The following is a 24,067-nucleotide window of genomic DNA, read 5'->3' as shown; positions in this document are numbered from 1 at the left end:
AGTAGAAACACCTTTAACTTCGGTTTAGTTTTGAGAAATCTGTGTTATTTGTGTATAAATCAATGATTATAGTCTTTGTGTACTCTGTATTCTACGCGTGACCAATGTATGTACCCTTTTTCTTTTTTTATGTTTGCTTCTCTCCTCTTCTAATTGTTATTAGGTTTTTTTTATTACCATCTCGCCTGATTATTACCTTGTTTCATATCTATTCTAAAAACATTATTGTACTCTACTTGCTTGTCAATAAAAGGAAAAAAAACGGATCTAATTAATGATAATATAAGTTAAATGTCCAGAGGAACTCCCTCATTTCCATTATTTTTAATCGAAATGAATTATTTTTATTTCGAGTCTCTGAAATATAGGTATTAAAACTTGAAAAAAGCCGGTCAGCTCTTCAGTTTTACTCAAATGACAGTTTTCTATCAGTCCTATATTACTTATTTATTTTATATTATATTATTTAATTCATTTATTAGAGCATTTTTGTCTTTATACCACCTCTGTTTTCAGTGTATGCCTTATCACGTCTTGTAATGTCTGTCTTTATCTGTCCCTGCACTCATTATGCTGAATAAAAATAATTAAAAAAAAGATTTTTTTGTTGTTGTAATTTTTGTCAAATTTAAAATGTGTATCCTCTGGTCGCGTGTTCTTCTTCTTCAAGATAATCACAACGAGTCTGTTTATTAATCAAGTCTAGAGTCTCTTTGATGTTTTGTTTATTCTGCGTTGCTGTATTGCTTGCTCCACACTCCCTCTTTATTATAATCTCGCGAGAACACGGGAACGGGAGCTGTGACGTAGCTTGTGCTGATTGGCCGCCTGGCTTCAGTTTAAACCTCAGCCCGCGGAGCAGCAGCAGCTAAGCTAAGCTGAGCTAAGCGAACGGCAGCGATATTCTCTCTTGTTTCCGATGTTTCCCGCTGTCAGAGCTCAGTGAGGTGAATAAACTGTTCACAGTGAGTCTCCGCTTCATCTTCAACCTTTAATTATTCAGTTATACTCAGGACGAACACATAAAACAGCCGTTAGAACTGTAACTTACAGCTCATGTCTGTGGTTAGCTCCGTGTGGCTAATGCTAACAACACAGCTACCGTCGGTTCAGTTTCATCAAAGTCCTTCTATCTCAACGTCTCTGGTTTAATGATTATTGACTGATTATTGATCGATTATAGAACTGATTAAGTTATATGGTGTGTGTCTGAGTTTCAGGTGTCAATAACATGAACAACAGGCTCAGAGTTTCACTGTTGTGTTGTGTTTGTTAGGAAACTGCAGCGTCTCCGCGGGGCTTACTAAGTATTAACAGGTGATAAATCAAGTTTGGGAAAATTAAAACCCTTAAAAAGTATTAAAACGTCTTTTCACGACTTTATAAAGTCTTACATTTTGAAGGTGCTTTTTCTGAATTAGCTGTCCAAGAGTTTGAGTCCTAAAAAACATTGTAAAAGTGTGTGAATTTATTCATTTTATTAAAAAACAAAGATGAACCGGTACATAGAAAAAGAAAAGAAGATTGTTGTTTCTGTTTTTTGAAAGTGGAGCAATGTTTTTTTTATTTTTTTTTTATAAACTTTGCCTTTGATTTATTATCTCAGCCTATGTTGAACTCTGTTGTATCATAGTGGTCTAGAGTCTTTATCACAAACTAAACCTGTTCAGTTCAAAGTGTCACTGATGTGAATGGTTACAGCTTGAAGTGGTGGTGAGGTGTTGAAAAGTATTAAGAAGGTTTTGAAAGTGTTATGGTCGAGCCCTCGCAGATACTCAATAAAATGCTCCTGCAACACTTCATTGTGCTTTATTAAATGTATTTTCAACTACAAACAAGCCTAACACGCAACTTATGTATTGCAATCAATTTCTAATTTTGTGACTCTTCATTTCTTTTGTACGTTTTTTATTTGTCATGATTAGGGATGTCATGATTACTTGTTTTCACAATTAATCGCGGTATTAAACACTACAATTAATTGATCGCAAAGATTCCTAAATACCGTCACTTTCCAAAAAAACATTATGTATGAACCGTGTAGGCAGATGTGGCGCCAAAGTAAAGTTAAATACACAGATACTGGTCCATTTATCTAACGTAGCATTGAACTGGTAGGAATTTAAATGCTACAGTGTCATTTGTAATTAAAAAAAAAGATTAAAATTAACTTCGATGACAATTAATGACTTGAATATTTCAAACACTTGCCCTGGCGGGTTAATAATTGGTCATATTTTAATAGATATTTAAAATATTTTATAATTAATATGTATGTATATTATAAATAATTTGATTTTACACATTAATAGTGTTATCATAATACCGTGATTATTTCTCTGACAATAATCGTTCCAAAAAAATCTATTATTGTGACATCCCTAGTCATGATAGGTCTTAAATTTCATCCATAATGGTCTTAAAAAGTCTTAGATTTGAGCCGGTGAAACCTGCAGAGACCCTGAAGAAAGGTTTTAGAATTAACTTCTAGATTCCTGTGTTTACCCTGGAACGGCTGAACTCTAATGTGTGTGTTTTTCTCTGTGTGTGTGTGTGTTTTTCTCTGTGTGTCTCTCTGTGTGTGTGTGAGATGATGGAGTCGTGCTTGGCGGGGAAGCCGGAGCGCGTGGGCCCGGTGGAGGTCGACGACATCAGGAGAGACCTGCTGGGAGAGTTCGATGCTGTTCCTCCTCAGGTGAGACGCAACAGCTACGACTAACTCTATACACAGTTACCATGGCAACACAATATTAAAGGGACAACTAGGAGTTTTGTTAAAGCGAAGTGTTTTCACACTACATTTATGAGCCTCCGCACCGTGAAATTCTTTGACCGGGTCAAGACAGACTCATGTTTTCATTCATCAAGAATTAAAGTCAGAGGTTGGAAGACGATCACATACCGTCGTAGTTCCCACCATAAACGGAGATTCATACGGCGGCGTTATTCTCATGACTCGCCACGAAACCGAAAGTAAAGAAACGCTGGTCGGCTCGCCCAGCATTTCCACCACCACTAATAATAACAAAATAACCATAGAGACAAAACCATAGATTTATCTAAAATGGACCATTAACAAGTGGTAACGGAGATTCATCCACATTAATATCAGACTTTTTATAACCAGATACAAACTCCTGGGGCCTCATTTATCAAAGAGCGTGTAAAAGTCCTCTTAAATTTTCAGTACGACGGAAAGGCAAAATGTGCGTACGACCAAAAAATATACACTCTTTTCAGATCTATCAAACTCCGCGTACACACGGCTGCACGGTATTTCCCTTGATAGATCACACCGGACCTGAGAAAAGCGTGGATGAGAACACGCCTCATACCCAGCCCCCTAAACGGCCCCACGCAACCATAAGTGGTCAATGCAAATCAGTTACGTGCATATTAAGTAGCCATGTGCACTCTGGAAACGTGTGGAATGACGTCAGTGGAAGACGGTGAAGACAACAGACGGACGGAGAGCGGAGAAAGAAGCGGAATTTCTCTGAAAGCGAGATACACGGTAACACGGCAATATCAGTCAGAAACATCATCTTGCATTGAAGATGAAATCAATAAATACAAAAAACTCCCAAATCTAAATGAAACAGAACAGAAAGAAGAATAATCATATTTATTCTGCCCCTTATTTTAGATCATGTCATAATAATTTAAAGCAGGGTTTCCACTGCCAGTCAGTACTTTGCACCCCTTTCCACTAACCCCCAACTTCCGTTCACTGGAAGACTTTGATTTTCATTTGTGCATAGCTATATATTTAAAAAAAAAAACATTGAAGTCCACCAGTCTGTGACTTTTCCTAAAATGATGTTGGGCAGCACCCATTTTTGTTAAATACAATAAATATTATTCACACAAAAAATATCGATCATGTTTTCTCATTTGCTTTGATTTGCGCCGACATTATTGGGCTTGCTGCTTGCTTGTGTGTGTCCAGTCTGGCTACGTAACACACGCACGTCGCAGAAATTATTTTCCAGACTGGACAGACTGGTTGTGGAAGAGGTGTAGCCTACATGCAAGGGAAAATATCAATATGATATCAAAAGAAAACGAAATTCGTTTTATAAAGCCAGTATTTAGGAGCAAACTAGTGTAAATGCACAGGGGAAAAATCAGAGTCGCTGTGCTTTTCATGTAAAGTGCCGACGTCAACACGTGTGCGGTGGTGGTGGTGGTGGTGGGGGGGGGGGGGTCATCATCACCACCACTTGCTACTTCAAACAGTGTCCGCGCTCCACTCTCCCTCGCACACTGCAGTTCTCTGACTCTGCAGCGGCGTCGCCAATTCCTCCTGTTCTTCAAAAAGCGTGTAAATGCCGGTACGCCATGGTCAGACTGGTCGTAAATTTTTGCTCTTACTCCCGACAAGTTTTGGTTTGATAGATCCCAAATTAGGCGGAGAAAAGTGCGTACGCACAAAATGGGGGAAAGAGCGTGTAAAAAAGCGTGTATCCACAATGATAAATGAGGCCCCTGGTTGTCCCTTTAACAGGATCAGTTAGATGTAGAATAAACAGGAGAGTGTGGTTGTGTGTGTGTGTGTGTGTGTGTGTGTGTGTGTGGTTGTGATGTCATCAGGACGGCGCCGCGGCCCCGTCTGAGAACCTGCAGGTTTACCTGAGGATTCGACCGTTCACCGCCGCAGAGAGCAGCGGAGGAGACCCACAGGTAACTGGACACGTTACCGTAGAAACAAAGTAACTAGTTACAGTTACTAGTTACTACTTTACCCAAATAGTAACTGAGTTAGTGACTGAACACTACTTTCAGGGCCACGTTGAGAATAAAGTGGTAATTTCATGAGAAAATAAAGCAGCGATTTCCTCCAAGTTCTTTCTGTGGAATATTATTATATTACATTATTATATTCAGCGTATCCGCGGGGTCTTGAAAAGTATTAACAGGTGATACATCAATTTTGGGAAAATTAAGACCCTTAAAAAGTATTAAAAGTCTTTTCAGGACTTTATAAAGTCTTAAAGTTTGAAGGTATTTTTTCTGAATTAGCTGTCCAAGAGTTTGAGTCTTAAAAAACATTGTGAAAGTGTGTGAGTTTATTCATTTTATTAAAAACCAAAGATGAACCGGTTCATGAAAAAGAAAAGAAGATTGTTGCTTTTGTTTTTTGAGAGTGGAGCAATGTTTTTTTGTTTTTTTATAAACTTTGCCTTTTATTTCTTATCCCAGCCTATTTTGAATTCTGTTGTATCATAGTGGTCTATTGTCTTTATCACAAACTAAAACTGTTATTACGTTAACAGTGTCACTGATGTAAATGGTCACAGCTTGAAGTGGTGGTGAGGTGTTGAAAAGTATTGAGAAGGTCTTGAAAAAGTCTTAAAAAGGTTTTAAAATTAACTTCAAGATTCCTGTATAAACCCTGATATTATATTAGTATTTCCTTTCTAAGTAAAACTATGACTTTTTTCTCAATGTGGCTCTAATACTCCGTTGTAGGGAAAGGAACTGTTGCGTTTGTTCTTTTTTAACTCATATTTATCTTATACGAGCCCTTTGATCCAGAGATGCGAGTGTCAGAAGAGCGACAGACACAAACAGAGCAGCTTTCAGAAAAGACGCTCTATCTCCTTTTCTAGAAAAAAAGGAGGGATTTTGGTGAAACCCAGCCATGTTTAGCTTGACTTTTCTCAGGAACGGAGGCACGTAGAAACAAACGGTTTGTGACCATTTGAAGCATAAAGTTAAACCTTTCAATTGAGCTACAGTATGTGTTGGTGGCAATAATATAGAATAAACTATGGCTCTACATAAAAAGTCAAAAATGATCTAAATTGCCGGTACAAGGAGCGCGGCACTCAGTGAGTTAATAAAATGCTCAAAACTTCGTGTTTATCTGGAACTAACTGACTCAGTGCCCCCCTGTAACTGTAACTGTAACTGTAACTGTAACTGAGTCTCTGTGTCCGTCCTCAGGAGTGTCTGACCATCGAGGGTCCCGACACCGTGGTGCTGAAGGCTCCTCGCGCCGCTCAGTCAAACCGTCAGAGCGACAAGTCTCTCCCCCAGACGGCTCAGAGGTTCAGCTTCACTCAGGTAACTCGCTGCTCCCAGCATCTCCCAGCATGCACCTGGCCTGAGGCTGCTCCCAGCATTGAGGCTGCTCCCAGCATCTCCCAGCATGCACCTGGCCTGAGGCTGCTCCCAGCATCTCCCAGCATGCACCTGGCCGGCATGGAAAACACATGGAAAATTAGAAGAAAAGTCAAATGTCTGAGAAAAACTTGAGTTGTCCTGGAAAATGATTAATCACATCATGACATCAGCTGTCAGAGCTCAGTTTGACTCTGTCAGACCCTGCTAAGGATTTAGTTTCCAAAAAAACAACAACCAAACCATGTTTGTGCTGTTCTATGATACATTTGTTATAATTTCTAATCATTTAAGAGATTATTTCATTAGTTAGAGCCACAGACGGCTCATCACATCTTTAATCCAGACTTCTGGGAGAGAGAACGAGAGAATAAACACAGAAACAAACTGGTTTAATGTACACATGTGTGTGTGTCTGTGTGTGTCTCTCTGTGTGTCTGTGTGTGTGTGTGTCTCTCTCTGTGTGTGTGTGTGTCTGTGTATGTGTGTCTCTCTCTGTGTGTGTGTGTGTGTGTGTGTGTGTGTCTCTCTGTGTGTGTGCAGGTGTTTGGACCGGACGCGGGCCAGAGGACGGTGTTCGAGGGTTCTCTTCGTGGTTCAGTCCGAGACGTTCTGGACGGAGGAAACTGTCTGGTGTTCACCTACGGAGTCACTAACGCCGGGAAGACCTTCACCTTCCTGGGTCAGAACCACAACCAGGACCAGAGAGTCTGTTATTGATCCAGAGAACACCAAACCACTGTTCTGATCAGTGGCTACCGTACTTTCTGACCATAGAGGACCTGAGTATTAGCCGCACCAGCTAAATGTTACAAGAAAATAAACACTGTATTTTCCAGACTATATGTGGCACCGCAGTATTAGTCGCATCTGTCAAAAAATACGTCATGAAGAGGAAAAAATCATATAGAAGTGCAGTGTTTCCCCCAGAAAATGTGTTAGTTAAGGTGGTGTCTGTCCTGTTGGCGGGGCGGGGGGGCGCCGTATTAATGGTGCGTTCATAACAACTCGGAGGTCGGGATTCCCAACTTGGAAATTTCCGACTTCCGACATCATTGCGTTCACGCTGCAGGAACTCGGTAGAAAAAAACCATGGCTACCTGAAGGAAGTTTGTCGTATTGTGGCTCATCGCTGAACAGTAAAAATCACTGCAGCAGTAAATGATGTTTATTCTGGAGGAGAGGAGACGCTGCAGATGAGTGCACATATAATGTTACAGCCTTGATAACAGTTAAACCTTATTTCCCTCACATACGAGGAAACACAATTTCACACCAATACAACAATCACATCTTAATATAAACGTATTTCATAAAGGCTACTGCAATAATACACAAAAATATGCATTAAAACCTCAACAAATAAATAAAAATGTCTAAATTCTAACTGTTTCAGACGAGGGCATGACGCCATGTTTTCATGTTGTCGTGACGTCAAGTCAGAAAGTCGGAGCTCTGATATGATACCCGAGTTCCCGACCTGTAATTTCCGAGTTCGACGCCGTTCAATTAATTTTTTACAACTCGGAGCTCGTTTTTTTCCGACTTCCGAGTCGTCTTGAACGCAGCATAAGTTTCGCTTTCACCACGCGCTGTTGTTATGCATGCGCGCTTCTCTGTGGTGTGTATGTGTGCGCACTGCGGAGATGAATGAAGGCGATCGTCCGCCGGGGCGAATATCGCTACTTTTTTTTTTTTTTTTTAAGATGTTAGTTTAGGCGGGAAACACTGAAGTGGCACCGGTTTATAAGTCGCATTTATTTTTCAAAATAGCCGGGTCTCATATAACGGCCGGGGCTTTGTTTACACGAAAGGCCGACACCTATAGCCTACTACAGGCCGGGTTGAAAAAGAAAAAAAACAACTCCGTCACCTGGAGCAAACTGACGAGGATATGATGAGAAACTCTCTGTGGACTCTGTGAAGACTGACGGGAGTGAAGCCGACCTCTCCTCTGCTTCAGAGAGGGACGGCCCTGCACTGTCGGACCGAAGACGGGCCGCAGAACACGCTGTGAAAACACTCTGAACTGACTGAGTGAAGCGCTACGGTGCAACGGAGACAGGTCCGACAGCACGTGAGGAAGATGAAGATGAGCTACTGAATGAGGAGGGATTTAGAAATAAAAGCCTCCCTTCCCTCTTGTGGTTGTAGCGTAGTAGGCTATATTTTTGATATGTAAGTCGCTTCTGAATATAGGTTGCATGGTCAGCCAAACTAGGAAAAAAAACGCGACTTATAGTCCGGAAAATACGGTATATCGGCCGCACTTGAATATAAGCTGCAGGTTTTCATGTTGTAACAGAAAGACAGTAGAACTGTGACAGTCTGTTCTGGTTACGCTCCTCTCCTCCATGTGCATCTGTTTACAACGAAGCCGGTGAAACATCAGTAAATGGAGCGGTGGATAACGTTACATAACATATACGATGTTACAGCGTGTGTTTGTGTCGTTTTAACCGTCATAAACACAAGATTACGGGTTACGGAGCGCGTTGCATTTGTGAGACGAGAGCTGGGACACCGGGGCGGGAGAAAGAGTAGCGGCTTATAGTCCAGAAAGTACGGTATTTAGTTACAGATAGTAGTTGTGGATGTGTCCTGGTCTCTGTGAACCGATCAGATCAATAGCTCTGATCAGTCTGATTGAACTAGGAACACGTAGTGATGATGATGATGTTGTTGTTTCCTCTCGGTGTCCCCAGGTCCGGACCACGACTCGGGGCTGCTGCCTCGCTCTCTGGCTCTGATCTTCAGCAGCATCGAGGGGCGACTCTACGACCGCTGGGACCTGAAGCCTCAACGCTGCAGAGACTTCAGCAGACTGACCCCAGACCAGCAGGCAGCCGAGAGCAGCAGCAAGAGGAGTCTGCTCCGGCTGCTCAAAGAGGTTAGAGAGACACACACACACACACACACACACAGACACACACAGACACACAGAGACAGACAGCCTCATGTTTATGTTTATTAAGGGCGTATTCACACCAGGCTCGTTTGGTCCGCTTGAAACGGACTTTTCCTCTGGTGCGGACTTTTTGTGGAGGTGTGAATAAAAACCAGCGGACTCCGGATCAAACAAGTGGACCAAGACCACCTCTTCAGCTGGGACTCAGTTCACTTGTTTGGTCCGGACCAGAGTCCCAAACGAACCCTGGTGCGATTTGCGTCTGGTGTGAATGCAAACCGAAACAAATGCAAAATCCAAGCGCCTTTTTGGATTCAACAGGCTTCTGTTGTGGTCAGAAAATGTGGAAATGATCAACAATGAGCCGTGGGTTAATGTTGTGTTGTCAGTAAACACACCTGGAGATGACGCTGCAGCACAACTACACAGCTGTTAGATGATGTCACTCACCCTATGTAACTGATGTGGTGCTTTTTGGTGTTTTTCTTTTTTTTTTTTTGCATTTGTGTTTATTGTGAAGTCGGTCTTACATTTAATTTCAAGTGGCTTTAAAAAGTCTTAAATGTAACTTGTGTTGAGCTGTAGCTGTAGCTGACAGCCTTGATGTTGACCCTCTGTCTCTGTTTGTCTCTGCAGAGCGATAAGAGTCAGACGTCTGGACGGTCCACGTTTCTAGAAGGTTTCACTCTCATTCATCCTTTTATTATTTACAACGAAGTCTGAGGCTCGAACCCACAGGACTCACCCTGTGTGTTTCTCTGTGTGTTTCTCTGTGTGTCTCTGTGTGTGTGTTTCTCTCTGTGTGTGTGTGTGTGTGTGTGTGTGTGTGTCTCTGTGTGTGTGTGTGTGTGTGTGTCTCTCTGTGTGTGTGTTTCTCTGTGTGTTTCTGTGTGTGTGTTTCTCTGTGTGTGTGTGTGTGTGTTTCTCTCTGTGTGTGTGTGTGTGTGTGTCTCTGTGTGTGTGTGTGTGTGTCTCTGTGTGTGTGTGTGTGTGTGTCTGTGTGTGTGTCTCTGTGTGTGTGTTTCTCTCTGTGTGTGTGTGTGTGTGTGTCTCTGTGTGTGTGTGTGTGTGTGTGTGTGTGTGTGTGTGTGTGTGTGTGTTTCTCTCTGTGTGTGTGTCTCTGTGTGTGTGTGTGTGTTTCTCTCTGTGTGTGTGTGTGTGTGTGTGTGTGTTTCTCTGTGTGTGTGTGTGTGTGTGTGTGTGTGTGTGTGTGTGTTTCTCTCTGTGTGTGTGTGTGTGTTTCTCTGTGTGTGTGTGTGTGTGTCTCTCTGTGTGTGTGTGTGTGTGTGTGTGTGTGTCTCTGTGTGTGTGTGTGTGTGTGTGTGTGTCTCTCTGTGTGTGTGTGTGTTTCTCTCTCTCTGTGTGTTTCTCTCTGTGTGTGTGTGTGTGTGTGTGTGTGTTTCTCTCTGTGTGTGTCTCTCTGTGTGTGTGTGTGTTTCTCTCTGTGTGTGTCTCTCTGTGTGTGTGTTTCTGTGTGTGTGTGTGTGTGTGTGTTTCTCTCTGTGTGTGTGTTTCTCTCTCTGTGTGTGTGTGTCTCTCTGTGTGTGTGTGTGTGTGTTTCTCTCTGTGTGTGTGTTTCTCTCTGTGTGTGTGTGTGTCTCTGTGTGTGTGTGTGTGTCTCTCTGTGTGTCTCTCTGTGTGTGTGTGTGTGTGTGTGTGTCTCTCTGTGTGTCTCTGTGTGTGTGTGTCTCTCTGTGTGTGTTTCTCTGTGTGTCTCTGTGTGTGTCTCTCTGTGTGTGTGTGTGTGTGTTTCTCTCTGTGTGTGTGTGTGTGTGTGTGTGTGTGTGTGTGTGTGTGTGTGTTTCTCTCTGTGTGTGTGTGTCTCTCTGTGTGTGTGTGTGTGTGTGTGTGTCTCTGTGTGTGTGTGCAGCCTCGTCCCTCTCCTCTGACAGCAGCAGCCTCTCTGAAGCCGACAGCTTCTGTCTGGACGTCGGCTCCAACGTCCGTTTCTCCGTCTGGGTTTCCTTCTGTGAGATCTACAACGACAACATCCACGACCTGCTGGAACAGGTCACACACACACACACACACACACACACACACACACACACACACACACACACACACACACACACACACACACACACAGTAGCAGACCCTTGGTTTCAGTGAATGCAGCGGAGAAAGTCAAACTGGTGCTTAACTTCCATTTTCTGCCGTAGCGCCGTGAAAGAAAAAGGAGATTAGAAATAAAAACCAGAAGGGAAACGTTTCATCAACGTTTCATCAACAGTTTCCTCCAGATTCCAAAGCCATCGATGCGTTTATCCCTCTGCAATGGAAAATTAAAAGATACATTTATTAGACAGTGTTTACAATCATCATCGTTAAAACAAAATAAGATAAATCCACAGGGTTTAAAGTTTAACGTATTAATTATGTGTGATTTAGCTGCATCTCCTCTCTGACTACACTATACAGCTCATTGACACACACAGGGCTCCAAATGTTCTTTGTTTTTTGTTCCTGCGACCAATCGACCAATGAGATTTTGGTCGGCTAATGTGTTTTTGGTCGACCAGTGCTTGGTGGACTATTTTGCTGCCTAAATCTCTTCTTTTTTTAACCATAAAAATTTGAATTGAATCGAACCGTGGGTCAGAAATCGAGATACGAATCGAATCGTGACTTTGGTGTATCGTTACAGGCCTACTAACGATAACAAGAACTTTGGCCGATCAATACTATCAGGTCTTTTTTGTTTTTTATTCTCTCCTCGTGCCGTCGAGTCGTGGAGGCGTGTGGTCACGTGCAGACTTCCTCTAGCACAGGGCTGGGCAATTATTTTTTCCAGAGGGCCACACTGACTCCGATAAAGTGAGTGAAGGGCCACACGATTCGAAATCAAATTGAAACATCAAATATTTATTGCTGAATTATATATAATTATATATTAGCCTATATAACTACATATATTTGGTGGAAATGATTGCATTACAATAGGCTGACAGCCCACAATCCATGTAATCGCATTTTCAACTTATATCCATCACAGATCACTGAAGAAACATGCTGTATTATGATATAAATATGGACTCAAGGCAGATTGTTTTATCAAAACTTACTGACCATAAATGACTGCACCAATTAATAATGTTCACAGACACCTGAATATTATAATTAAGCACTCAGATCCTTTTCAGTTCTGATTCAGTGAGACTGTTCTATTTGTAGATAACCTTTTATTTATGAAGAAACACAATACTCCTTTGCTGCTGCCTAACAGCACCAACATGAAAAACAAAAGACTGATTTGATTACAAGCATGTAGCCATTGGTGGATGGAGGCTTCAGACGCACGTGGCTACAATCAGTCATATGGTCGATCACGTCAGAAAACCCAGCGATCTCATAAAATGCTCTTTTAATCACAGTTTGCTAAACCTTAGTGTTGGGGAAATAATAATAAGGTGCCGTGATGGGGCTTTGTAACCGTCAGCAGTTCTGATTCGGCTGACGGAGGGTTGTGAAACACCGGCCCGGTCCCGTGGTCTAGGCTACCGCTGACAGGTCACGGTGATCAGAAACTCCGCTGTGGAGAAAACCTGCACCAGAGCGGCTGCTCTCCCTCCTCCGTCGGAGCTCTGGTGTCAGACAGAGAAAGAGACTGAGCAGCCGTTCATCACTGTCTTCTACCTGGAGGAGGTTTCTGTCTGTGATGTGCAGGCTCCTGATCTGACAGGGCTGTCACTGTTTCAAACAGCTGATTAGTGTGCATCAACGTAATAAAAGCAATCGGGTCATAATAGCACTTCGGCTCGCGGGCCGGATTGAGACGGCATGCGGGCCGAGTGTGGCCCGCGGGCCGTAAAATGCCCATGTATGATCTAGCACAGGGGTACTCAAATACATTTGTCGAAGGGCCAGAATTTTTCTTAACAGACACCTTGGGGGCCGCACATTCAAATAGGCCTAGATTGAAATTAAATTCACCTTTTTCGTCTAATAATTTAAATATTTTTATTTTACTTGTAAGCACATAATTTTTATTTATACACTTCATGGTGTTTTGTATGATGTGAAAAATCTTGACATTATCATATCATCATTTACATATCATGCTGGAGCTTTACACTGCTGACTTGTATCCTCAGACATGCCCTGTGATTTTCAACTTAAATATGACCTGACCATCACAGGACATGTCTGACTCTGTTCTGAGGATACAAGTCATTGGTCCTGAAATGTGTTTCTCTTCTGTAATACACATTCTACATCTCGGAGGCCACGTCTTTCCACACATGGGCTTCCTTCACCTTTCAAACGAGGCAGAGCTCAGTGGGAAACAGTAGGAGAGACAGGCCGATGGAACAGGGACACAACACCGGGGGAGAAGCAGGTCGTGCAGCTGTGCGCCGCAGACGTGCACGGAAAAACAATTGCGTCTCATCAAATGCGCGCGGCTACGGCTTTGAGTTGTGAGCGTGCATGACGCGCGGCTACATTGAATGGGTTTGAGCTTCATCTGAACGGCCCCCCATGCATGATGCACACACAGTTGAACCAAGACGGCGGTGAAAATCACCCACGGTCTCTGCAGACAGGCAGGGAAAACCCTGCAGTCCAGCCCGCCCCCCAAACACTCGCGCATGGTGATTTGGGTTCGTCAGCGTTTCTGTATCCCAGTGCAGCGCCTCACAGGCACACACAAACGCTCCGCACGTGTTTCCATGTCCCAGCGCTTTGACTTACAGGCGCACGGAGCCCGAGAAATACAGTATACAGTATGTAAACTAGTAGAACTCAGTCGCGAGCCTGATTGGAAGGTTCGGCGGGCCGGATGCGGCCTATTGAGTACCGCTGATCTAGCAGCACAAAGTCCCACAGCATCAGGTTACGGCCACTAGGGGGCAGCAGGAAGCCGTTGACTGGAGAGGGTTAACAGACTGAACACACACACACACACACACACACACACACACACACACACACACACACACACACACACACACACTCTCTCTCTCTCTAGCTGTGTGATCTCTACGTTGTCCAGGTTCCCAGTGGACACCACAAGAGGACGACGCTGCGTCTGTCTCAGGACGTCAAAGGGAACTCCTTCATCAAAGGTAGTGTGTCTCTGTGTGTGTGTGTCTGTGTGTCACTGCTGCTCTGTTAAAGGGATAGTTCAACATTTAGTCCAATTGGCCCATTGCCATAATCCCTATAGGTAAATACAGAGACTGTTTGATGAAAAACTGTCCCTGAAGGCAACGTGCATCAGTGGTTTTACATGTATTTCCCTCTACAACAACTCTGTGTGGTAACGTTGTGTTATTATCTCATAGCGTGGTGAATGTGCAGCTCACAACTTGTCCACCAGAGCGTTGTGGAGTTGTTGGATTGTGTATTTGATGAGTTTGATGATGAGGGAAACCAAGAAATCCCATAATGAGCCTCCGTAGCGTAGCTAAAAACAGCTTGCACCGACAATTAAAGCAGATATCAGTGGAATGTTTTTGTTAATATAAGTCCTAAATAGTCCTATTTTCCGTCAGCAATCACTTACATGAAGTATTTCAGCCTAAACACGAGTCTCTCCGTCACTCTGCTCTGCTGTAACCCGAGGAGAACATTTTCCTTGTGGGATACAAGTGTTATCCAATGAGGGGAGAGAACGGCATGAAGGGCTGTGTGTGCAGCCAAGGGATGCGCGTGAATGTGGTGACGTAGCACGAGGACCAATTGATGCCTGACAAGGGCGGGGGCTGCTAACTCATGGTGCGTTCAAGGAAACTCGTACTTTGTGTTTTTCCTTCCTGTGAAGTCATACCAGTTCGATCTGGTACGAGTTCACGGGTCGGAAGTTACGAGTGGCCGTTATAGGGAACTTTCACAGACAACAGGACGGTAAAAACACGAGCTACGGGTTACCTGGAACGCTACCAAGTCGTAGTTGTGACTTGAAGCTGTAACTTACGGTTTCAAAAGCCTGCCTTGAACGCAGCATTAGCCGAAACGGCCGTGCCACTGATATCTGCTTTAAAGGTAACGAACCTACTGCTATGACTATAGGGATTATGGTGATGGGCCAATTTGACTAAATGTTGAACTATCCCTTTAACAGAGGAACTTTCTGCAGGTAAACTGATTGATTTTCTGGAAGATGATTCTGTCTGAGCTTCTGTCTGTGTGTCTCTGTGTGTGTGTGTGTGTGTGTGTGTCTCTGTGTGTGTTTCTCTGTGTGTGTGTGTGTGTGTGTGTGTGTGTGTCTCTGTGTGTGTGTGTGTGTGTGTGTTTCTCTGTGTGTGTATCTCTGTCAGACCTGCGCTGGGTCCCTGTGAGCAGCTCTGATGAAGCGTACCGAGTGATGAAGATCGGGAAGAAGAACCAGAGTTTCTCCTCCACCAGACTGAACCATCTGTCCAGCAGGAGGTCGGTGCCCATCGCCGATCAATAACCGATCAATAACCGATCACTAACCTCACCGATCAATAACCGATCAATAACCGATCACTAACCTCACCGATCAATACTGAACCTGTCACGTTTATTACCGTTCATCCTGCTTTATACCGGTTTATTCTTGTTTGTTACGATTTATACCCGTTTATTCTAGTTTATACCAGTTTATTCTTGTTAACTCTCATGTACTCTATTTTAATCTGGTTTATTCCAGTTTCTTTCAGTTTATACTGGTTTATTATTCTTATTTATATTGATTTATACTGTTCTATTGTGGTTTGTTCTGGTTTATTCCAGTTTATTCTACTTTATTCTGGTTTATTATTCTCGTTTACATTGATTTCGGTCGGTGTCCATCGCTCATCAATACTGAACCTGTCACGTTTATAACGGTTCATCCAGCTTTATTACCGTTTATCCTGCTTTACACCCCGTCCATTAGAATGCGTTACTTTTCAACCAGCCTGTCCTGACGTCTCTCCGTCCAGCGATGTCGCTCAACCCTGAAGTTATCTCTAGCGTTGTCTCTCTCTGGACGACATTTGGCGGCGGTGTCCCGCCCCTAAACACTTCTGATTGGTTGATAAGTCCACGCTGCTTCCTGTTGACAAGCTAGTTACCAGAGAGAGGAGAATATGAGAGTAAACAAACACTCAGAGATGTGAGAAACAACCAGGCAACCAGGAAATGCCAGCAATCTCAGAACAGCGACAGAAGTTTGTGTAGCTACGTCCCTCAATAATTTGATTGGTTTGGATTCTGAACCAATAGAATATACTCGCGACAAAATCGTCACGCTGCTGTTTTCATTGCCGCTTCGCTTGCTCGCTGTATGTCAGGACGAGGTGTCATACCGGGTTATTCCAGTTTGTTCCGATTTATACCCGTTTCTTCTTTTTTTTTTTTTTTTAAGTATATTTTTTGGCTTTTATGCCTTTATTTGATAGACATAGTAGAGATAGACAGGAAAGGGGGGCCAGAGAGAGGAGGATGACATGCAGGAAAGGTCTGCCCGACACGGGACTCGAACCGGGGACGCCTGCGTTGAGGACTGTAGCCTCTACATGGGGCGGCCGCCTTAAAGTGAAATTCCGGCGTAAGTGTAAACCATGGTCAAACACACCGTAACACCGAGTTAGACCCCCCCTCGAGAGATCAATTTGCCCGACCGCTACATTCACGAGATCCACCAACTTCAGCAAATACCGCAATATCGCCACACACACGGCGCTGTCCGGATCCACTGTCTGACCGCAACCAAAACGCCACCATTTGCCCAAAATAATGCTCAGAACTGCACCAAATGTCATCAATAGTACACACAGGGTCCCAGCACGTAGTACGAGTTGTCAAACATCTGCTAGCTTTGCCTGTTTTCTTTAGCAAGGAGATGCAACTCAACTCACCTACTTCTCCTCCGGGAGCCGCTGGTTGGTGAGGAAGCCCTGACGAGTCGATCACCGAGTGCACCGGAGTTCCGCAGCTCTTAAAAATGCTCATTTGCGCCTATATCGTGGCCAGCACTCGATAATAATAGTTATAAAGTGATATGCAAGATAAAAAAAAAAAAAACTCTGATTGTATTTCCATGAGGTAATTGTTGATTGAGCTGCGGAACTCCGGTGCACTCGGTGATCGACTCGTCAGGGCTTCCTCACCAACGAGCGGCTCCCGGAGGAGAAGTAGGTGAGTTGAGTTGCATCTCCTTGCTAAAGAAAACAGGCAAAGCTAGCAGATGTTTGACAACTCGTACTACGTGCTGGGACCCTGTGTGTACTATTGATGACATTTGGTGCAGTTCTGAGCATTATTTTGGGCAAATGGTGGCGTTTTGGTTGCGGTCAGACAGTGGATCCGGAGAGCGCCGTGTGTGGCGATATTGCGGTATTTGCTGAAGTTGGTGGATCTCGTGAATGTAGCGGTCGGGCAAATTGATCTCTCGAGGGGGGGTCTAACTCGGTGTTACGGTGTGTTTGACCATGGTTTACACTTACGCCGGAATTTCACTTTAACCACTGCGCCACACACCGCCCCACCGTTTATTCTTGTTTATTCTCATTTACTCCCATTTACACTGTTTTAATCTGGTTTATTCCAGTTTATACTGGTTTATATTGATTTATACTGTTCTGTTGTGGTTTGTTCCGGTTTTCTCCGGTTTATTCCAGTTTCTCCCGGTCTACCCCGGTTTACTCCGGTTTATTCCAGTTTTGTCCAGTCTACCCCGGTTAACCCTGCCTCTCTCTGTCTCTGCAGCCACAGCATCTTCTTATTCCGGTTTATTCCAGTTTCTCCCGGTCTACTCCGGTTTATTCCAGTTTCTCCCGGTCTACCCCGGTTTACTCCGGTTTATTCCAGTTTTATCCGGTCTACCCCGGTCTACCCCGGTTTACCCCGGTTCACCCTGCCTCTCTGTGTCTCTGCAGCCACAGCATCTTCTTATCCCAGTTTATTCCAATTTATTCCGGTCTACTCCGGTTTCTCCCGGTCTACTCTGGTTTATTCCATTTATTCCAGTTTATTCCAGTTTCTCCCGGTCTACCCCGGTCTACTCCGGTTTATTCCAGTTTATTCCAGTTTATAGGTCTACCCCGGTTTATTCCAGTTTATTCCAGTTTATTCCAGTTTATTCCAGTTTTATCCAGTCTACTCTGGTTCACCCTGCCTCTCTGTGTCTCTGCAGCCACAGCATCTTCTCCATCCGGGTCCTGAGAGTCGACGCCGTGGGAGTTCCCAGAGTCCTCGGCATCAGCGAGTGAGTGAGCGTCTCCTCAGTGTCGAGCTCGGTGGGCGGAGCCTGAGCCTGAGCCAACACTCATCATGTTGTTGTGTTGTTGTTGTGTTGTTGTGTTGTCCAGGCTGGCGCTGTGCGACCTGGCCGGCTCGGAGCGCTGCTCCCGCACCCAGAACACCGGCGAGCGGCTGAAAGAGGCGGGAAACATCAACAGCTCTCTGCTCACGCTGGGGAAGTGCATCAGCGCCATGAGGCTCAACCAGCACGCCAAGTACGCTGAGGCTGTGTGTGTGTGTGTGTCTGTCTGTGTGTGTGTGTGTGTGTGTGTGTGTGTAGCTGTGTCCCAGTTCAGCGCCTAGCCCGTTAGCTATCGAACGTAGCAGCTCAATCAAATCAATCAATCAACATTTATTTGTATAGCACTTTACAGTAGCCAGACGGTACCCCAAGTGCTTTACATCAAGGCAATAAAATAATACATAAAAACCCAAGAAAGTGCTACTAGTGCTGCAGGGTGTTAAAGGCTCTAAAGGTGCATACAGTAGAATAAAAACAGGCAAAAATAAGTAGACTTAAGGGCCTTTCACACCGAACGCGGCAGGCGGCGGAAGGCGGCAGCAAACCCATTCATTGTGTACATGCTACCGCGCTGCGCTCAAATTAAAAAATGTTTAATCTGGGCGCAGCGCGCTGTGACGACATCTCGGCGCGTCCAATGGGAGAGGATGTAGTGGAGTCTGAAAAAAAATCAGCCGCTTGCAGAGAGAAAACAAACGACCAGACGTTCAGTTAAAGTGACAGATGCATGAAGTGAGTTGTCATCCTCCTGAGGATCAGACCAACTCTCTCTAACAGGCTGTTAAACTGCTCCCTGCTCAGCCTGACGCTAAAGTTCACCTGGAAGCGGTCGTTTTGTAGCTCCTGGCGAACATATCTTTGCATATACCCCCCCCAAATCCTGTCTTGTTTGTTCGGTTGCTCAGCAACTCGCGCCATATGTGTACGCGCTGCCGCCCTGCTCTGCGCCTGTCTGCGCTGTACCTCGCGGTGGGCGCAGCGCATACCGCGTTCGGTGTGAAAGGCCCTTTAAGAGCAGGACCATGTAGCCATGGTAACGCGGCTCTGCGGCCGGCTCAGAGCCGTTGTCGCCCGCTGAGCTGAGCTCTGGTCTGGCTGCACAGGTGAGGAGCGGAGGCAAAGCATCTGACTCAAATAGCCTAATAATAAATCTATGAAAACACATCACTCTGCTCTTTATTCTCTATTCACTTAACAGCCTTAATAGCCCCCATGCTGCTATTTAATGGTTTGTTTATTAGTATATTCATGATAACTGCCCTGTATTGATTCTACTTATTTAAAAAAAGGCGGAGGAGCAGTAGAGCCGTTGCAGGCGCCACTTTTAAATGTTTAACGTTCGGCCGTTGTTTACGTTGGGATCAGGAAATGCTCTGAAGGCGAGACCTGTAGACCGTCACATTTACCGACCGTTGACGTTGCCCCCGGAGACCGCGTAGGCTGCAGCCGCTGAACTGAGACACAGTGTGTGTGTGTGTGTGTGTGTGTGTGTGTGTGTCTGATGACCTCGTCCCTCTGCAGGTTGCAGCACCACGTCCCGTTCAGAGAGTCCAAGCTCACCCACTTCCTGCAGTTCTTCTTCTGTGGCGCCGGCCGCGTCTCCATGGTCGTCAACGTCAACCAGAGCACTTCCTGTTCCGACGAGACGCTCAACGTCCTCAAGTTCTCCGCCCTCGCACAGAAGGTCAGCACGCACACACACACACACACACACACACACACACACACACACACACAGAAGGTCAGCACACACAATTACTAGAAATCATCATAGATGGTACATGATCATGGGACATGCATATTAGAAGGATAAAAACCAGAATTGGAAACATTCTGATGATCTACAAATAGCCCCTAAGTACTTTAATTGCAGTAGAAGACTCTCTGCACTCCTCCCGTTAGCAACGCCAGCCCATAATAGCCCTGCCCAGAGATTTACAACATACAGTGTTGTGAACAGACCCAAAGAAACGGCCTATTTTCACGGCCTAAAAGAGGTTTTACCTGAAAAAAAATACACAGTTCCATTGTTCACTATAATATAATTTTTTCCAGCCCTTCAAAGTGCAGGAAAAACACAGTTTTTATTTGGACCTAACCAACTCACGTATCCCTCCGCCCAGGGTTAGCGCCCGCCGATCAGCAGTTGGTTCGGTCCAAATAAAAACTGTGTTTTTCCTGCACTTTGAAGGGCTGGACAAAATTATATTATAGTGAACAATGGAACTGTGTATTTTTTTTCAGGTTAAACCTCTTTTAGGCCGTGAAAATAGGCCGTTTCTTTGGGTCTGTTCACAACACTGTATGTTGTAAATCTCTGGGCAGGGCTATTATGGGCTGGCGTTGCTAACGGGAGGAGTGCAGAGAGTCTTCTACTGCAATTAAAGTACTTAGGGGCTATTTGGAGATCATACAACCACACTTTAAAAAAATGATACTATCCCTTTAATGGTTTGTATTTGTCATTTATTACGATGAAAAGACCTCAGGAAGAACAGCTGCTACGTGGCTAAAGCTAACGGGGATCTAAATAAACAAAACAAAAACACACACACACACACACAGACACACACTGACGGCGGCGACTCGTCCTGCAGGTGGTGCTGGTGAACACGAGGCCGGTTGCCGTGGACGACGCCCCCCAGCGCTCGGCCATGGAGCTGTCCATGATGATCGACGACGCCGACCAGCGCCGCAACGTGACGGGGGGTCGGGGCCGCAAGAGCTCGCTGGTCGCCTGGGAGACGACGCTGGAGGACGTGATGGAGGACGAGGACGGCGAGGACGAAGAAGAGGAGGAGGAGGAGGAGGAGGAGGAGGAGGAAGAGGAGGAGGAGGAGGAGGAGGAGGAGGAGGAGGAGGAGGAGGAGGAGGAAGGGATGGAGGGAACAGTGCTGGAGGCCGGAGGAGAAGAAGACCAGACCATGGAGGAGGAGGAGGAGGAGGTAACAGTGGGCGTCATGGCAACAACACCAGCACATTTCCATGTTTCTCGATTCTACCGTAAATTTCGGACTATAGAGCGCACCTGAATGTAATATATAATATAACTACATTTTAAAAGAAAATAGATTTTGTACATATCTAGGCTGCACCTGAATCTAAGCCGCAGGTTTTCATGTTGTAACATGAGATATTTACACAGAGAGACAGTAGGAACTGGGACAGTCCGCTCGCTTTTCCGCTGCTCCTAGCCATGTGCATCTGTTGACAACGAAGCCGGCGAAACATCAATACGGAGCGGTGGAAAACGTTACATAATAATATGATATAATATATCGTATAATATATATACGATGTTACAGCGCGTGTGTTTGTGTCGTCTTAACCGTCATGAACAAGAGATTACGGAGCGCGTTTCTGCGGTGCAGAGACGAGAGCTGGGACAGCGGGGCGGCGACACTGATGTTGCCAGGTCGGTTTTCAGCCGTGAGACGCCAGGTGAAGACAGAGAGCCTCCGTTGTCACGGTAACAAGTCACAAGCGAGTTAAACCATCACAATTACTACAGAGCTTTTTAACCCCTACGGGTCCGCTGCATCGTCGACGATGTAACAGAGCACACATTACTTATTCAATCATATTTTCATATCTGAGTGTCGTAGGCTCTTACTTTGAAAGGCTACTGAAAGGAAACCCCTCGGCCGTTCCGATGTCGTGCTCCACTCGTTTCTAGCACTTCCAGACGTTTTATAATCCACTGTGAAGTTGGGGAGTATTTTAAACAATAACTCAATAAAGGCATTCCAACGGAATGTTGGTGTATTTTGCGCTAATTTGTCAATTTCTCCGGTAATAATTTCCTCCCGGCCCGCCATCTTGATGCGCTGTGTTTGGGGTCTGTTGACCAATAAAATGCCGTGTACGTGCCTTCGTCATACGTAAATGGCGTACAATGGGATTCATGACTGCTTTTACGCATGCTGACTTACGCCAGCGTCGTAGGCGGGGTTATACACAAAGCAATACTGACACCATGTAGCGGGGGAAAAGTATTAGTTGTAAATGACATTGACTTTGATGTGTTTTTTTGTTCCCCTCTCACAGAAAATACTTTATTAGACAATTTCCAAAGCTGTAAATCAAACTTCCAATATATTTGTTGTGTGTTTTGAATAAGTTACTTGTGATGACATTTCCGATTTAGTTTTTTCTTTTGTATTAGTGGACATCTAACTTTTTATACATTCATTTGACATCACTGCAGCATACATATTTTGATAGCCTAGGTTGTGCTGAAAAAAAAGATGTTACTGATTTGATTATACCTTCTAGGGTTGAGGATACAGAAGCATTTTTAGATAAGAAGACCAGGCGGGCAAGAAATGGGGAAAAAATGGCTTGGACCTCTAGGGGTTAATTAGCCAAGGGGGAATCCTGCTTAGGGTTTTTTCTAACTGTGCCTGAACGGCACCAACAGACAGTAACATGCCTGGTTAGAAAATAAAACACTGCACCAAAACTCAAAACTAGTGTCTTCTTCCGTCATAATCTTTCCCCACATGTCTGTCTCACTTGCTCTTCTTGCTAGAGCGCCCCCCGCAGGCCGTTAGCCAGTAAACATCTATACATTAGCCGCATCGTTGTACAGGCCGCACGGTTCAAAGCCTGAGAAAAAAGTAGCGGCTTATAGTCCGGAAATTACGGTCATTTATTTTGTCAATGAAAACCCTTTACTCTGATGTATAACGAGGACGTTAATATGAGAAGAACTGACGACAAAACTAAAACTAAAACTAAACATGGAGACATGAGATGTTTTAAAGGGCTGGTGACAGTATTTTCTCATTTACAGAGCGATGAAAAGAGAAATCCACAATCCTCCTCTGGAAAAACTAAAGACTCTAATGTGTCAACAAGATAAAACAAAGTAGTTTTATCCATTGTTCAGATTTATGGTCTGGAAATAGATGCAAATTAGCGCTAATTTAATTAGATATTGCTTGATTGTTTTCACTCTGGTCCAAACGCCTGTGTGTGTGTGTGTGTGTGTGTGTGTGTGTGTGTGTGTGTGTGTGTGTGTGTCTCTGTGTGTCTCTGTGTGTGTGTGTCTTTCTGTGTGTGTGTGTGTGTGTGTGTCTCAGCCGGACAGGGCTGCAGCGCTGCGTCTGGTCCTCGAGGCTCAGATCAGAGAGGAAGTCAGCGCTGAGTTCATGGAGCTGTTCAACAAGATGGAGCAGGACTACAGGTAGCGGCTCAGCTGACTGGTCATTAGGGGTGGGCACAAATATCCATATTAGTCCAGTCATTTTATGAGAAAAGGTTAAACAAATTGCAACAGAATCAAACTCAACTGATTTTGTATCCTCAACATGTCCTGAGTGAGGGAAAAAAAGCCCTGAAGAATCCCATTAGGGGAAAGTTTAGAAAAACACCCAAACATATCCCATTTATATGCATATAAAAAAAAATTTTCACGTGAATAGGGTAAAATTTTTAACCTTTAGATATCTCCATGAAAATTACTGAGTTGATTACTTATATTAAGACAAACAAAAAATGTATTACAAGTTTTTTGAAATTCTTTGTTAACATGAGCAAATTTGCATAAATTTGCATAAATTCCACCGTTTTGACGGCACATGTATATATGAAGTTGCTGTGGTGGTACCGGCATGAAAACTGGAATGAGTTGACTCCATCGGTCAACCGACAAGTTGACCACTTTAAATTTCAAGATGACTGCAATTTTTCAAGACAGCTACATCCTTAGTAGAGCAGGTATGACATGCTCCGTCTCTATTAATGCTCATGGGCCTAAATTGGTTCCATTCCTTTTTTAACTGTAATATCATATTACAGTTAAAAAATGTCTTGTT

General features: G+C 44.3%; 1 protein-coding gene across 1 annotated transcript in view; it reads left to right on the top strand.

The window, feature by feature from the left end:
- Positions 1-845: 845 nt before the first annotated feature.
- The window catches only part of LOC146967058 (uncharacterized), a 48,555-nt gene continuing 25,333 nt past the window's right edge, over positions 846-24,067 (top strand). Inside the window, exons 1-15 of the mRNA XM_085761030.1 lie at positions 846-965; positions 2,591-2,695; positions 4,594-4,683; positions 5,950-6,069; positions 6,670-6,808; positions 8,832-9,016; positions 9,671-9,713; positions 10,905-11,044; positions 14,028-14,100; positions 15,295-15,406; positions 18,120-18,191; positions 18,295-18,441; positions 19,770-19,932; positions 20,846-21,193; positions 23,333-23,436. Of these exons, the coding sequence (XP_085617156.1) occupies positions 2,591-2,695; positions 4,594-4,683; positions 5,950-6,069; positions 6,670-6,808; positions 8,832-9,016; positions 9,671-9,713; positions 10,905-11,044; positions 14,028-14,100; positions 15,295-15,406; positions 18,120-18,191; positions 18,295-18,441; positions 19,770-19,932; positions 20,846-21,193; positions 23,333-23,436 (1,841 nt within the window). The 5' untranslated portion in view covers positions 846-965. The remainder of the gene's footprint in view (positions 966-2,590; positions 2,696-4,593; positions 4,684-5,949; positions 6,070-6,669; positions 6,809-8,831; positions 9,017-9,670; positions 9,714-10,904; positions 11,045-14,027; positions 14,101-15,294; positions 15,407-18,119; positions 18,192-18,294; positions 18,442-19,769; positions 19,933-20,845; positions 21,194-23,332; positions 23,437-24,067) is intronic.

The sequence above is a fragment of the Trachurus japonicus genome, chromosome 19 (genome assembly GCF_045865225.1).
Source record: "Trachurus japonicus isolate A0001 chromosome 19, Traja_1.0".
NCBI classification, from domain to species: Eukaryota; Metazoa; Chordata; class Actinopteri; order Carangiformes; family Carangidae; genus Trachurus; species Trachurus japonicus.
The sequence above is the reverse complement of the archived record's forward strand: the minus strand, read 5'-3'. Positions and strand labels throughout refer to the sequence as shown.